This window comes from Periplaneta americana, chromosome 1, assembly GCF_040183065.1.
Source record: "Periplaneta americana isolate PAMFEO1 chromosome 1, P.americana_PAMFEO1_priV1, whole genome shotgun sequence".
Lineage (NCBI taxonomy): Eukaryota > Metazoa > Arthropoda > Insecta > Blattodea > Blattidae > Periplaneta > Periplaneta americana.
Genome location: NC_091117.1, coordinates 7496243 through 7510837, shown reverse-complemented (window position 1 = coordinate 7510837; position 14595 = coordinate 7496243). Strand labels below are relative to the sequence as shown.

The 14595-nt window shown below is 34.2% G+C and overlaps 1 protein-coding gene and 1 non-coding gene across 5 annotated transcripts in view; both read left to right on the top strand.

The window, feature by feature from the left end:
• The window catches only part of LOC138704359 (tetraspanin-6-like), a 41115-nt gene extending 26546 nt beyond the window's left edge, over positions 1 to 14569 (top strand). For 2 of the 4 annotated variants that reach the window (XM_069832394.1, XM_069832222.1), the window contains one exon: positions 101 to 14569. In XM_069832394.1, coding sequence (XP_069688495.1) covers positions 101 to 301 — 201 coding nt within the window. In that variant the 3' untranslated portion in view covers positions 302 to 14569. The remainder of the gene's footprint in view (positions 1 to 100) is intronic. The other 2 variants (XM_069832305.1, XM_069832479.1) reach the window with 2 other exon arrangements.
• On the top strand, positions 11566 to 11638 carry TRNAS-GCU (transfer RNA serine (anticodon GCU)). The gene has a single exon. It is a non-coding gene; the product is annotated as a tRNA-Ser (tRNA).
• Positions 14570 to 14595: the final 26 nt, after the last annotated feature.

The window sequence follows — 14595 nt, the reverse complement described above, 5'->3', positions numbered from 1 at the left end:
AATTTACGTGGAAGCCTATAACACAGCTAGTGTGCCAGATCTTCAATTTTAGTGCATAGAATTCTCAACACTACTGATCACAATATTTCTTTCTTTACAGATGATCAGCTTCTGTTTGGCCTACCTATCAAAGTCAGCTGTTAAGATCACTCCAACACAGTATACTGTGATTCCAGCGAGGAAAAACAACAATCTGAAGAAAGAGAACATTCATCTCATATGTATAAATGTCATAAAATTGAATAACGAAAAAGAAAACGATATAACAAAAGCACAGAACTTAGAATTTTCCCACATATAATTCATGCTACATTAAAATTAGTTATACTTGATATTTCAAATATTAAATTGCGAAAACACAAATATTAACTGTTCATGAAATGTACAGAAGATTTCAGTTTCGGAACAGATGCATTATAGAACCCACCCAGAGTATTCCATAGTATCGATTATATATTGTATATTTTCGATTATTATATCAAGTATGCCATCTTAACAACACTAATACATAGTACTATAAACATGTATAATTTAATAAAACCAACAACAATGAAATTAAGCTCGTATTAGTCCCCTTTGTTATACAATATATTAAATTTTATTCAAAATAAAGTTAAAGAAACAAACCAAAGCTAAACTTTAAACACAGTAACATTAAACTTTCAAACAATACAACAATGGTATTAATACAACAATAAAATTAAGTTCATATTAGTCATCTTCATAACATACTAGCTTAAATTACCCGGCGTTGCCCGGGTTTTAAATTTTGGTCTATTTCTAAACAAACTGTTTGTTAGACTTATCGGAGACCTCGGCAAGGGAACTATATAAAACCAAAACGAACCATATTTACTTATGTTTTCTCCTCCCTAGTGACGAATATTAAAGAAAGTGCCACTAATATCCAAAGAAACTGACTAATCGAAATAATTCCATCTCACCTATGAATAGAGTTTTAACAACATTAAGACCTTATGCTACAGGGATATTTAAGATATTTAAATGATGATAATATTTATCGTACCACGGCATTATGAATTATTAAGCCTTTCTGCCCACAATATATTTAATTTCCTTCAAGGCCAAACTACAATCTGTAACGGATGGATTCTATCAAATACATGGATTTCAGAGTGTTTTGCAGTAACGGAGACTATACTCATCAGAATTCGCTCTCCTGGAGAAGGCAATGTAGAACACTACCACAACAGAAAATCATATTTTTCTATAAACGGCCAAGTCATTAGTGACCATAACTTATTAATAAGAGACGGGTTAACGGTAACAGTAAAATAGGCTCTATATTATTATTGCAATATTATAATATTGTAATATTATCACAAATATTACTATAACTTATAATAATTGCTTAAAATCGAATGGCTATAATAGCAATACGTGGGATAAAAACATCATCTTATTTCGTTTTTCCAGTTAATATTGCCACTCATATTACGTTTCGCTCGACACAAATTCTTGTTAGTGCATACTTTTGGTGAGTCAATATTTCGCAATAGTAGGTCTACTATGGCTATTCAATATTAAGTAAATTATGTGGTAGCAATCCTTGTAGTTTCAAAGAATTCTAGAATTCAGTTGTACCAAACAGTCTGCTCACTACAAAACTGCATCGAGGAATTCATAATACGGTCCTGGACTGCGTAAAGATACTTATTGCATGAATTATCTAGTTTTAGCCTTCATGATGTGTAACAACAATGTAATTTAATTTCGTGTTAAAATTTCCAAGGCCTCGTGAAAGTCTATGTTGAATAGAACAGACAAAAATAAAGAACAATTGACTGTAGAAGATTTTGCATTTTAATATAATACATGAATATTTGATCTATTTATTTTTATTTTTTATATATTTAATTAATTTAACTTCCATTTGCACAATTTTAATGTAGCCTATGTTCTTCTCCTGGTTATGAAGGTTAAATGTGCAAATTTTGGCACATATCTGTCAAAGCGTGTAGATTTATATAGAGAAAAAACACTCTCTCTCTCTCCCTCTCCCCCCTCTCTCTCTCCCTCCCTCTCTCTCTCTCTCTATTTTATATATTAAGATTATAAAATACTAATTCTACTCCATTTATACTGCATTTTTAGTCCAGGGAAAATACTAGTCTTTCACAAAAACACATTTTTACTAGTATTTTCCTTGGACCAAAGAATTAAAAACAAAATTGGTGTAAAATTAGTATTTTACCATGGACTTCACTGGAGATGTTCCGTTTCATCTTCTCCGTTATCCGAGTGATTTCACAAAGTGCTATGATACGGCGTTCCTGTGTCTATAATTTAATACCTTGTAATTTCCAATGACATCTCCACAGGAGTTCATCTCGTTTACCTTTAAATTTCTTCAGTCTCATCCCAGGATTGCATTTCACAAAACAATTCACTCCTAAGTAAACCACATTCGCATAAAAAAAACCATAAACATAGCCTACATGTCTTTATTCATGGATAAAGCTACTAAAAAGTTTACAACTTATTTATAATTCCATAATTTCCATTTCGAGGCCTACATTTTAAATCAACAGGGAGAATTCGATCCACTTCTTTTTTATATTCAACTATAGCATTCGAAATTGCCGCCATGATTATGATCAAACTAATTTACAACAATATTGATTGGTTGGCAACATAATGAAAACAATATATATCGATCATTTAATTGATTGAAACGCAACATCCGTTGACCTTCCTTGTGGCTTTGCATATTTTTATATTTAGGGTGGGTCTTATAATGCATCTGTTCCTCAGTTTCTTAAAAAGTCATGTTTTTACTAATTTAATAATATTATATCAATGCACAAGGTTCATCTGTTGCTAAGGAAATAACGTCAGAATAGTGTGACGTAACTCATTGCTGTAGCTAAGCAACTGACGACAGATGTTGAAATTTCCGTATCTTGTGCACCTCAGCACATGTGTGGACTTCAGTCCTACGTTCATAGACATCTATGACGTAGTGCAGAGGGCGGCCACTAGAGGGAACCCATGAGTTGGAACTTAAACTGAGACGATTCTGTCCGACACCGGGATGGGTATCCGGTGTGGCTTAGTGGATAAAGCATCAGCACATAGAGCTGAAAACCCGGGTTCAAATCCCGGTCCCGGAGAGAATTTTTCTCCGTTCCATTACTCTTTCATTGTCTAGTAAAAATGATAATGAATAAAAATATTTTCAATTGCTCTAATAACAATAAACAGCTTTTCCATATTATTACAAATAAAAATTCTATCGCATTTAATAATTAAGTGAATAATTTACAAATATGCTGTAAATGTAGAAATTATTTAGTTGACTGGTTTCAGCTTTGAGCACACAGACTAATCAACATACCAGCACGACTACAATCAAGGAATACACACCATCAAATACAGAGCATAAGAAAATGGATACAACCCCAACATAATAGACAACATGAAAAAGACAAAACATAATTGGGTCATTTGCAGAAGTTGTGTAACAAATGATGTCCATCAATTCTTACCCTTACCATTATTGCATTTATAACGATAGAGTTATAAATTCCTAACAGTGAGTAGTTTCAATACTAACGTAGTAAACGTCACAAGAATTATTTCCTTCATGTGAAATATTTCACGAGAATAAAATAAAATTCTCATACTGACAGCTAAAATGCCATGTCCATACCAGTTAAATATTTAAAATGGAGCATGATTATGTCCAGATAAAGATTTGTTTAATAATGTAATTGAGAAAAAAATCAAAGAAACATTTGATATTATCAAAACTTCTTCATTTATGTCTGAGTTTATATTTCCTTAAATATTATTGCATAATTACTCTAGTCCAGTAAGTCAGTCAGGTCTGTTACACCATTCTGTTCCCATGGATACACAGTTGAAAAAGAAATCCCACAGATGTCAGCACAAGCCAAGATGATGCACAAAGACCCATTTTGATTGTACTGCTATGTTCACCCATTTTGATTTGGCGAGATTGTGTGTCAAACTCCTGCTTTGTGTTTTAGTCTAAGCGTGCATTTTTACTCTGTCAGATCTGTTTGTGTTGTGTTTTCCACAAATAACATATAAAGTCAGGATCAAGAGGACATAATAGTACACGTGTGCCGTAGTTAAGTTGCTATTTTGAAGATTTTTAAGCAAAAAATTTTAGGTTAGCACATGCTTGTTTGCTTTGTCATGTCTGTTACCTGTCAGATCTGTTACTCCATGTCATGTCTGTTATTGTTGTTGTTTTCTAATGCCAGGCATTTGACAATAAAGTCATTTGACCTCTTGCACTCCAATATTTTTCAAAGATATTGTCATGGTTAGCCACTGACGCACAGATTTTGAGATGTTCTGAATCCATTTCTTGATTTGAGATGTCATGTCTGCTACATCATTCAAATAGTACTTTAATTTTGACGTTCTCAATAGTCCATTTGATTACAATTTTTGCAAATGACCCAATTACAAGAAACAAAGAAATGCAACACAAACACAAGAACACAAAAAATATATCACACTAACAAACGAAAAAAAAAAAAAAACACAAGATTGCATTCTCATTCGGAATATTAAAATTAAATTACATCTCATACAAAACACAAAACACTCTACAAAAAACATGTCAAAATACAAACAAATACAACCTAACAGGCATATCCAAATTCACATGCATGGTTGTAACAATTTCTACGTTGGACAGAATAGATCATTTGAAACACGATATAGGGAACACATCACAGGAATAACCAAATCACACAACACCTCACATATACAGAACACATCACAAACACCAACCACACTTACAGCAACATAGAAACAGACATGGAAATCCTATATATCCAATCGAAAAACCCCTAATTAAATACACTAGATCAATATGAAAATCTGAAAGTTAGAATTTATAAAACAGTTATATTACCAGTTATTCTGTAGGAATAGGAGAATAGCAATGGCAGAAACATGGACATTACGACGAAGTGAAGAGAAGCTACTAGAAGCATTTGAAATGTGGATATGGAGGAGAATGGAGCGTGTGAAATGGACAGACAGAATAAGAAATGAAGCTGTGTTGGAAAGAGTAGGTGAAGGTGATGCTGAAACTGATCAGAAAGAGAAAAAGGAATTGGCTGGGTCACTGGTTGAGAAGAAACTGCCTACTGAAGGATGCACTGGAAGGAATGGTGAACGGGAGAAGAGTTCGGGGCAGGAGAAGATATCAGATGATAGACGACATTAAGATATATGGATCATATGAGGAGACAAAGAGGAAGGCAGAAAACAGGAAATACTGGAGAATGCTGGGTTTGCAGTGAAAGACCTGCCCTTGGGCAGAACAATATGAATTTTTTTTTATTTCAGTAGGTTATTTTATAATGCTTTATTAACATCTTAGATTATTTAGCGTCTGAATGAGATGAAGGTGATAATGTCGGTGAAATGAATCCAGGGTCCAGCACCGAAAGTTACCCAGCATTTGCTCATAACGGGTTGAGGGGAAAACCCCGGAAAAAACCTCAACCAGGTAACTTGCCTCGACCGGGAATCGAACCAGAGCCACCTGGTTTCGCAGTCAGACGCGCTAACCACCGCTATGAATGAATGAATTCTGTAGGGTTGTGAAACTTGGACTCTCACTTTCAGAGAGGAACGGAGGTTAGGGGTGTTGGAGAATAAGGTACTTAGGAAAATATTTGGGGCTAAGAGGGATGAAGTTACAGGAGAATGGAGAAAGTTACACAACACAGAACTGCACGCATTGTATTCTTCACCTGACATAATTAGGAACATTAAATCCAGACATTTGAGATCGGGAGGGCATGTAGCACGTATGAGCGAATCCAGAAATAAATACTGAAAATAAGTTACTTATCACTTTAAATTTACAATTTTTAAATTAATTACTTTTTTTTTCTATCAATTGTTAGTTGGAAGACCTGAGCGGAAAAGACCTTTGGGGAGGTCGAGACGTAGATGGGAGGATAATATTAAAATGGCGGACTTATGTGAAGGCAGCTGTGAATCTTCAGGTTCCTTAAAAGTCATTTGTAAGTAAGAACACACCCACAACACATCCTCAATACACAATTAAATTTCAGAACACACCCTATTTGACTCCACACTGTCAAACACAAACTCATCCCCAGCAAAACAACTGAAGAAACTGGAAGTTCTGAAGATGGCTGATACAAAGCTGAAACTAGCCAACTAGGTAATTTACAACTTAGTTTTTAATTTAACACATAAAAGTAGTCATTATAACCATATTCTTACGAGAAAATCTTAAAATGTGAACAATAGAATAAGTTCTTGGTATTAATTATTTTTATGTTGTAATTCTGCAAAACCAAATTGTATCATTTCAGGATCTGAAGCTACAGCTATGTTGAAGTAGAGGGGTTCAACCAACATGGTGTCCTGGATATCAACAGAAGAATTCCATCTTAAAAAAAAGTGGTGCCAACTATTAAAAAGTTGTAGCTACCACAGTTTGTGACAGCATCATGGGATAATACGCCAACTTCATACCAGCAATGTCTATGTCGGGGTATGGCTTAACAACCTTCGATGTGCTGCTGATACAGCATTAACTGCTGATGCAATAAACTGAATCCAGCAGCAAAGCGAGTAAAAATGTGGACCTAAATATTAACACCAAGAAAATGAAATTCGTATTATTACTAAGGAGCGAGACATGTTTAGAAATGTCAGCCTAACAAGAACTAAGTTTAAAATGTAAGAACATGTTACTTGTGTCACTCATTCATAATAAAACTATTGTTCACCAATAGTTGACACTCGAGAACAGGCCTGCACAAGGTTTACGCTCTCCGAGCCGGCTCACAGCTCATGAGCGGAGGCAGATATTGACTGCGCTCTGTATAAGGGTGGGCTGGAAGAAGGGGTGATCTCGTACAAAATGTACACAAAAGGAAGTACTATTACGAGTGTTTATGAAATGAATTCCCGTTCAGTGTTTGCAAAACTATCTTGGACTATTATTAATTAATAAAGAAATATTTATTTTACAGAAGTAATAGAAATTCTATAGCTACTTAAATGTACAATATCGTTTTGTTATATTTTTATTTATCAGTACATCAAAACAAGGTTTTATTCTGTTGGCAGCTGAAAGGAACAGTAGCCTACTGATCGTAATGAAACATCAGTTACAGATGTTCGATGCCTGCCTTTATTAAAGTTGATTATAGAAAACAGTTGCTCACAAATATAAATGTTGAGCCAAACATAGCAATCATTTTCACAGCCAGCCTGTGTAGTCGTGGATATTATTGCTAATGTTTAGTCTTGTAAAACTCAACCAAGCTAGTAGTATTATTCAAACGATCTTCAGCCCTTAGGTCACAATGAAGATCAATAAGTTCGAGCTGTAAATCGTTAAATGTTGAATGTTATGTTCCGTCTTTTAGATTCCTCCATACTGTACTGTAGCAGTAGGTAAGCAACGTGAAACAGTTATTGAGAATAGGCCTACACACTGCACTCCACTAGATAGCTGAGTGGTCGTTTCCCTCTCCTCTACCTACAGCAAGTCTATGTCATTCTGACGTATCTTCCTCTCCGTTTCGGCGAGCGCTAAACGCCGCTCTCCCGCTCCGAAGGAGCGCGCGCGTTCGTTGAGTGCTGTTTGTGCAGGTATGCTCTAGAACAATATGAAATTTACAAACAAAAACACACCCCCAGCACATCCTGAACACTCAACTGAATTTTGACACAATCATGAACACACCCCACCATAACAGGAAACCAGAACATAGCGCTGGACCTTCACTAGGCTTTGGACAATGAAGAACAACACTTCGAAACTGGTCAGCCAGATAAATTCCCCATATTAACACAGTAAAAAGTTACAAATTTAATCAGTGAAGACTATTGTATAGGCAGATTTTTTTTTATTCACTGATGACTTAGCACTTTCATAAAGTCGTTTTTCCCACTTGAGCTGATTACCTGGTTGGGTTTTTTCCGAGGTTTTCCCCAACCATAAGGCAAATGTCAGGTAATCTATGGCGAATCCTCGGTCTCATCTCGCCAAATACCATCTCGTTAACACCAATCGCATCTACATTAAATAAACTAGTAGTTGATACAGCATCATTAAATAACCAATAAACTCACAATCAGAAGGAGTGTTATATTAAATATACTAGTGCTCAATGGAGACTGATGAACATGAAAAATTGTAGACAAGAGGTTTGAAAATGGTTTTCCTATGTAGCTCTTAGCAAATATCAAAGATGCTTATTAAGATTAATTTCTTAGAGTATCTACATGTACAATATTATTATCAGTAAAGAGTAGACACATGTGGAACCAGAAATCTTGGCCTGCTGTATTCATCTGAGACAAAGGCTTTAGTTCCCATAGTAACCACAGCTTACTGTGGTAATATAACACTAATAATACCACGACCTGAGTAAAAGCCTGCCCAATAAGACAAGAATTTCATTATGTATCATTATTGAGATTGGTAGTAACATATCTGTACTATAATATTATGTGCTTAAGGTAGGTAATGGTTTCTGACTCCAGATAATCAGATTGTATCTCACGTTGTCTCTACTCTAATAATAATAATAATAATAATAATAATAATAATAATAATAATAATAATAATAATAATAATAATAATAATAATAATAATAATAATCTACTACAGAGTCCCTACAAACTATAGTCCCGACGCTGTTATTTCCGGCGTGACTCCGCCTCTTTGCTTACATCTTAGAAAGTGAAGGCTCTATAAAGTCTAGGTAGGTAGTATCATTCGCCATTTTTGTTCTTACATTGCCGAGCTAACATACGAGGAATCTATTTGCGACACCGTTAAACATTATCATGTTGTAGCTCCTATGATGATAAATCAAACGCAATGTAATTCAGCAAATAATTGAGCGGCAAATAACGTCTTCGTATGTATTCTGCGAACGCCAACTAAAGAGCTAAAATGGCGGGCGATTATATTAAGTATTTATCGAGTGTTAAGAAATGAATCAGCGAATCACAATACGCACACGATTAAATGTAGCCGACCTGCTATGCGATTGGCTGCCGGAAATTAGAGTGACGGGACTATAAGAGTTGAGATATGCAAACCAAAAAAACACAGTTTTCAATATTTCATTTGAAAATCAAGCAAACATTGTTATGGGACTAATAAATTCTGATTGGACGAACTAAAAAATCATTGCTTACTTTAACCATACCATATATTTCAATCTTCAGATCAATTCACAGATGGCTTTGACTTTGTTTTGTATTACAGGACAAAAAAACAGACGCATTGTTGTGTTTTTCTACTGTTTTCTAATAAAATCAGTGGCGTCATTAATAAATAAAAATCTCAGAACATTGGATTTTCTCCATTTGTTTTCTAATATGCCAGTAAATGTATTGATATTATTAACACTTTTACTATCTGAAATGTCGATATCTTTACAGTTCAGTATGTGCTGTAAGTCCATGGCTGAAACCTCTTCTTTGAAACAAATTTTGATTATGTATAAATTCCAATTCTTCACAGTTGCGCTACCAAACAGTCATGTCCAGTTACTAGTCTGAATATAGCCACTGCTGTTATTTTTGTAGAATTAGGAATGAAATTTTTATTAACTTAGAAAGCATGATGGAAATATTCAGATTGTCAATTAATATAGATAAACACAATATAATATTTGTTACTCAGTCAAATGACAAATCAATGTAAATTAATGACTTATATTATATGGTCATTAAGTTTTATATACATGAGTTACAAATTGCAAACGTTTTCGCCCATTCAGGCTTCTTCAGGCACATATATAATTTATTTCAAGAAATAGTCTGCCCAGGCATCCTGGGTTGCCAAAAACACAGAATAACACACATATAAGAATAGTAATGATTACAGTAAGATAGATGAGCCAAATTGAAATGTGAACTAGAAGCTTAAGTTTAAGAAATAATAAATTTGTACATATATTTGTAACAATCACACACTAACGAATAGAAAAGGGGGGGGGGGGAGTATTATGATATTCCGTATAAATGATTTTTCAGAATTGCCACAGACCCTTTAATGGTTGAAGTAATTATTTTTGGAATGATGTCATGGATTCCAAATGTTTTGATAGTGTTTACAGTTGATCGTGGGATGGTGCCCCTCGCTCCGATCATTAAACCATGTACTTCCCAATCCAATTCCGATTACACTTTTACGTTGATAATTTCCTATTTCTATTTCGTATTTTTTTATATATTTCAGACATAATTCATCACTCATTGGACTCTACTGAACAAGAGTCCCACAGAATATTATGAAGTTTAATTACAACACTACGTGGTTTTTAACATTATTTTAATTTATGACTTGTAATGTTACATTTTAATTATGAAGATGTTTTGTACATCATTAATCTTAAACAGTTTATCTACCACCAATGTAATAGCTACATAGTTTGATATTGAGATATTGTATAATTGTGCCTGAAGATGCCTGAATGGGCGAAAACGTTTGCAATTTGTAGCTCATGTATATAAAACTTAATGACCATATAAGTCATTATTTTACATTGATTTGTCATTTGACTGAGTAACAAATATTATATTGTGTTTATCCAAATTTTTATGTTTTTAAATTTTGCTCCAAGATTTATTTTCACAGATTTGTTTTATTAATATTCAACATTGTCAGTTTATAAATTTTCTTTATTAATAATTTAGCTGAATAATATGAAATCTTTGTTGGATTGTAGTTCCTTTCTTTGCCAAAAAGTGTACATTTTCATTTCCCTTCAATCCACAATGAGAAGATATCCATTGTAGACCAACTATTTTTGTCTGTTGTTATAGAAACACAATTTTGGTATAGATTTCCCTCACTATCTTGTCGTCTGATGTTACTGAAACAAAAGCCTAAAAATTCTAGATTTTGAATCACAAAATATGGCTAGTTTGGTAAGTGAATTTCTTCAGAAAATTAATTCTTGTAGATCGATATTAATAACTTCTAATTCACCATCATAGTGTGTAGTATTCTCCTAGTGTAAGGTAAAGGCAAAAAAAGATCACAATAAACCCAAAACATGTTCCAGGGATCGATCTGTGTAAATCTGTAACCACTCTGATTTTAGATATAATGTACCTGTAGTTTATAATGCTAGTGATTTCATTATTTCTGTGCTTGTGTTCTTTTTCTTTATGTTTTCCAAAAACTGAAGATTATATTGCATATATGTGTTAACAAATGTTCTGGAATAGATGGAGTGCTATAATTCTCTTGTAAAATTTTTACTTCTTGAATAAACCCAGACTGTGATATTAAATTTCTGTCGTTTTGGCAGTAACATCTCTAGTAATTGTGTGGCAGACATATTAATTTCTCAATAAAAGAGCAAATCAAGCTTTCAGGTATAACTCCCTTTAAAGTTGATTTGAATAATTTCTAACAGAAAACCACAATTTAAGTCACACAGAGTTAGTGTGCACTCAATGTTGGTTGCTTGACGGTTGTCAGTCCACTTTGAGGTCTGTGGATATAGAGGGAAAAATTGGATCGGTGTCTGGTAGAGTTCCCGGGTAGCTCAGTTGGTAGAGCATTGGTACGCTAAACCAAAGGTCCCGGGTTCGATACCTGGCCCCGGAACAATTTTTTCCTCGAAATTATTCAATAAAAGAGCAATTTCTTAAATTTTATGTAAAATAGAGCTTTTTCTGTAAAAATTTTCATGGTTGTTATTGGTGTTGACTTTACAACTCCAGTGATTATCTACTGTAATTAAAAGTATAATTTCTTTCCTGTTAACTGTGGTTCCTGTTAACTGAAATTAAAATCTCTTTATCAATAAATTCGTGTGCTCTTTTAATCGCCCCTACACCATATTAACAGCAAATGCATGTAAATAACGTATCGTATTAAGTAGGATAAGAAAACGTATTGTGTGTCTTTCACGTGTTAAATTTTATTACCCGTTAACATGTTTCGGCCTGATATTGGCCATCTTCAGAACTGGTTGTTGCTGATCTCGGCGCCTTTGGTTTTGTTTCCTGTGGGGGTGTGTTTGTGTAATGTAATGCCACACCCTGTACATGAATCAATATTTTTGTGACATCACAGCCATAAGTTCTAGTTAGATATCTCCATCAACTTTTGTTTTTGGTATTTTTTCATAAAATGAATATATAGAGAGTTATTAGTAGGCCTCGGATTTTAGATAAAAACCTATTTTGTTCCTCATGATATATACAAAAGAAAAGTTATATATATATACGAATTATGGAAATATATGTTCGAAAATGGTGGTCCAATACAACCTAAAAATACCTAATTTCACATTAGAAACTATTTTTACCTAATTTTACATTTTCCAATTTCTACAGTTGGTAATACGGAAACGCTGTGTAATTCTGTATGTCAGTCGTGCCTTGACAACAATCGCAGCTAGTAATCTACAGTGATGCAGCCCCATACATGATTGCTGCCGTTATAGTAATATACGTTACAAGAGCGGTATGTTGACGTTCTCATGTTCGAGGGAAAGATTGAAAAAGCGAAACGTAGTTGAGCTTTTTTAATTTCCGAGAACATGAAAACAAACATACCGCTCGTGTATCTTACATCATTTTGTGTGAAGATCGTTTATTACATACCTGAAAGAGGAATCTCTAATTAGTTGCAATGAAATCTCCATCTTGGTTTCTGTTCAATGACGGCAACTTTTAAAAACAAAAATATCTATCTTCAAATTGTTGCTATAAAATGTTTTCTGTGTTTACTATAATCCAGCAGGCCGTGATATACGTCTGTCTTTTTTTTCCCCCAGTCTATAAATGCGAACTTAAAACAAACGGTAAGGTTATGTAATGATTTATTTTTCATTTTAATATTTTAACAATATTATTTATATAACATATTGCAGTAATAACATCGGCATCTGGAATCTTGTTGATTTTTTCACGGCTTCCTTAATGTTACTTGCATTACAAATGCAGTAACTTCAGTGGAGTAGTAGACTTTACTTAATTTTTGCAAATATTTAAAACCAATAATTAACAGTGCAATTTAGGCGAAATTGCAGTGGTAAGTTTCAAATTTATAATTATTACTATGTTAAACATCTCTAAAAATAATATGTTAAAAGCCTAAAGGAGTAAAATTAATATGGCGCTTTGCCGGTAAGAAGAGGGAAATTGTTATGTGTGTTAGGTTGGGAATACTGAATGTGGTATTTCACACTTACCGCGTATTGGTTTTGTGCGGAAAGCAAGCAAATATGCATGATCTCGCACAAAATTATTTTACCCTGCCTTGCTCCATATTACTTGTCTTGCCCATGCCATGAATCATTTAGCTGAGACGATACGGCTTGAATATCCACAAGTAAATAAGCTGGTTTCCACAATTAAAAAGGTTTTTAGTAATGCACCTACGAGGATTCAATTATTTCGAGAGCAACTCCCCAATGTGCCACTTCCACCAGAACCTATTCTTACCCAATGGGGAACATGGTTACAGGCCGTGGAATATTACAGCAAGCATTTGGAGGACATTAAGAACTTTGTTTTGAAACTGGGGGAGGATGCAGTGAGCATTACTTCAGCTAAAAAACTTCTGCAGGACCCAACAATTGCCCGGGATATTGCATTCATCAAATCACATTATGTATTTCTTCAGGCAAACCGGTCTACACGCAACTGGGATTGATAGAAGAGGTGACAGAAAAAATCAACTTGGTTCCTGGTTATGTTGGTGAAAAAGTTTCTGAAAAACTCAAATCAGTGCTTCAAAAAAAACCCAGGACTGACAGTTCTCCGCACAGTTGCTGACATCTTGGCTGGCAAAACACCTGAACATGAATGTGCTGTTCCCGTGCATCTAATACCAACATTTAAATATGCTCTGGTGTCATCAGTTGATGTGGAACGCTCATTTTCGGCATATAAGATGGTGTTATCTGAGAAGCGATGCAGTTCTCAATGGAAAACTTAGAAAAGGTGTTAGTTGTTTACTCTGGCTCTAATTATGGACATGTACAATGAAATAATGCCAAATGTTTCGGGCAATTTGTAATGGGAAATGAAATAATATCATTTTTTGTTCACCTATTTTTGTAATTTTAGAACCTATTTTGATTTGTGATAGAACTTATTTTAGGTACCTAATTTAAGATTTTTAGGACCTAAAAGTCCGAGGTCTAGTTATTAGCAATATTTCATACTGTATAAATTATACTATGCAGTCCACACCTGTGGATTAACGGTCAGCGCACCTGGCCGCAAAACCAGGTTGCCCGGGTTCGATTCCCAGTCGGGGCAAGTTACCTGGTTGAGGTTTTCTCCGGGGTTTTCCCTCAACCCAATATGAGCAAATGCTGGGTAACTTTCAGTGCTGGACCCTGGACTCATTTCACCGGCATTATACCTTCATATCATTCAGATGCTAAATAACCGAGATGTTGATACAGTGTCGTAAAATAACCCAATAAAATAAAATATACTATGCATACTGATAGTATTAAGTTGTTCATTTTATTATTTCTATATTACAAACTAAAAATATTTGAAAATAAAGCCTTATTATTTTTAAAATACATTTTTTTTTTT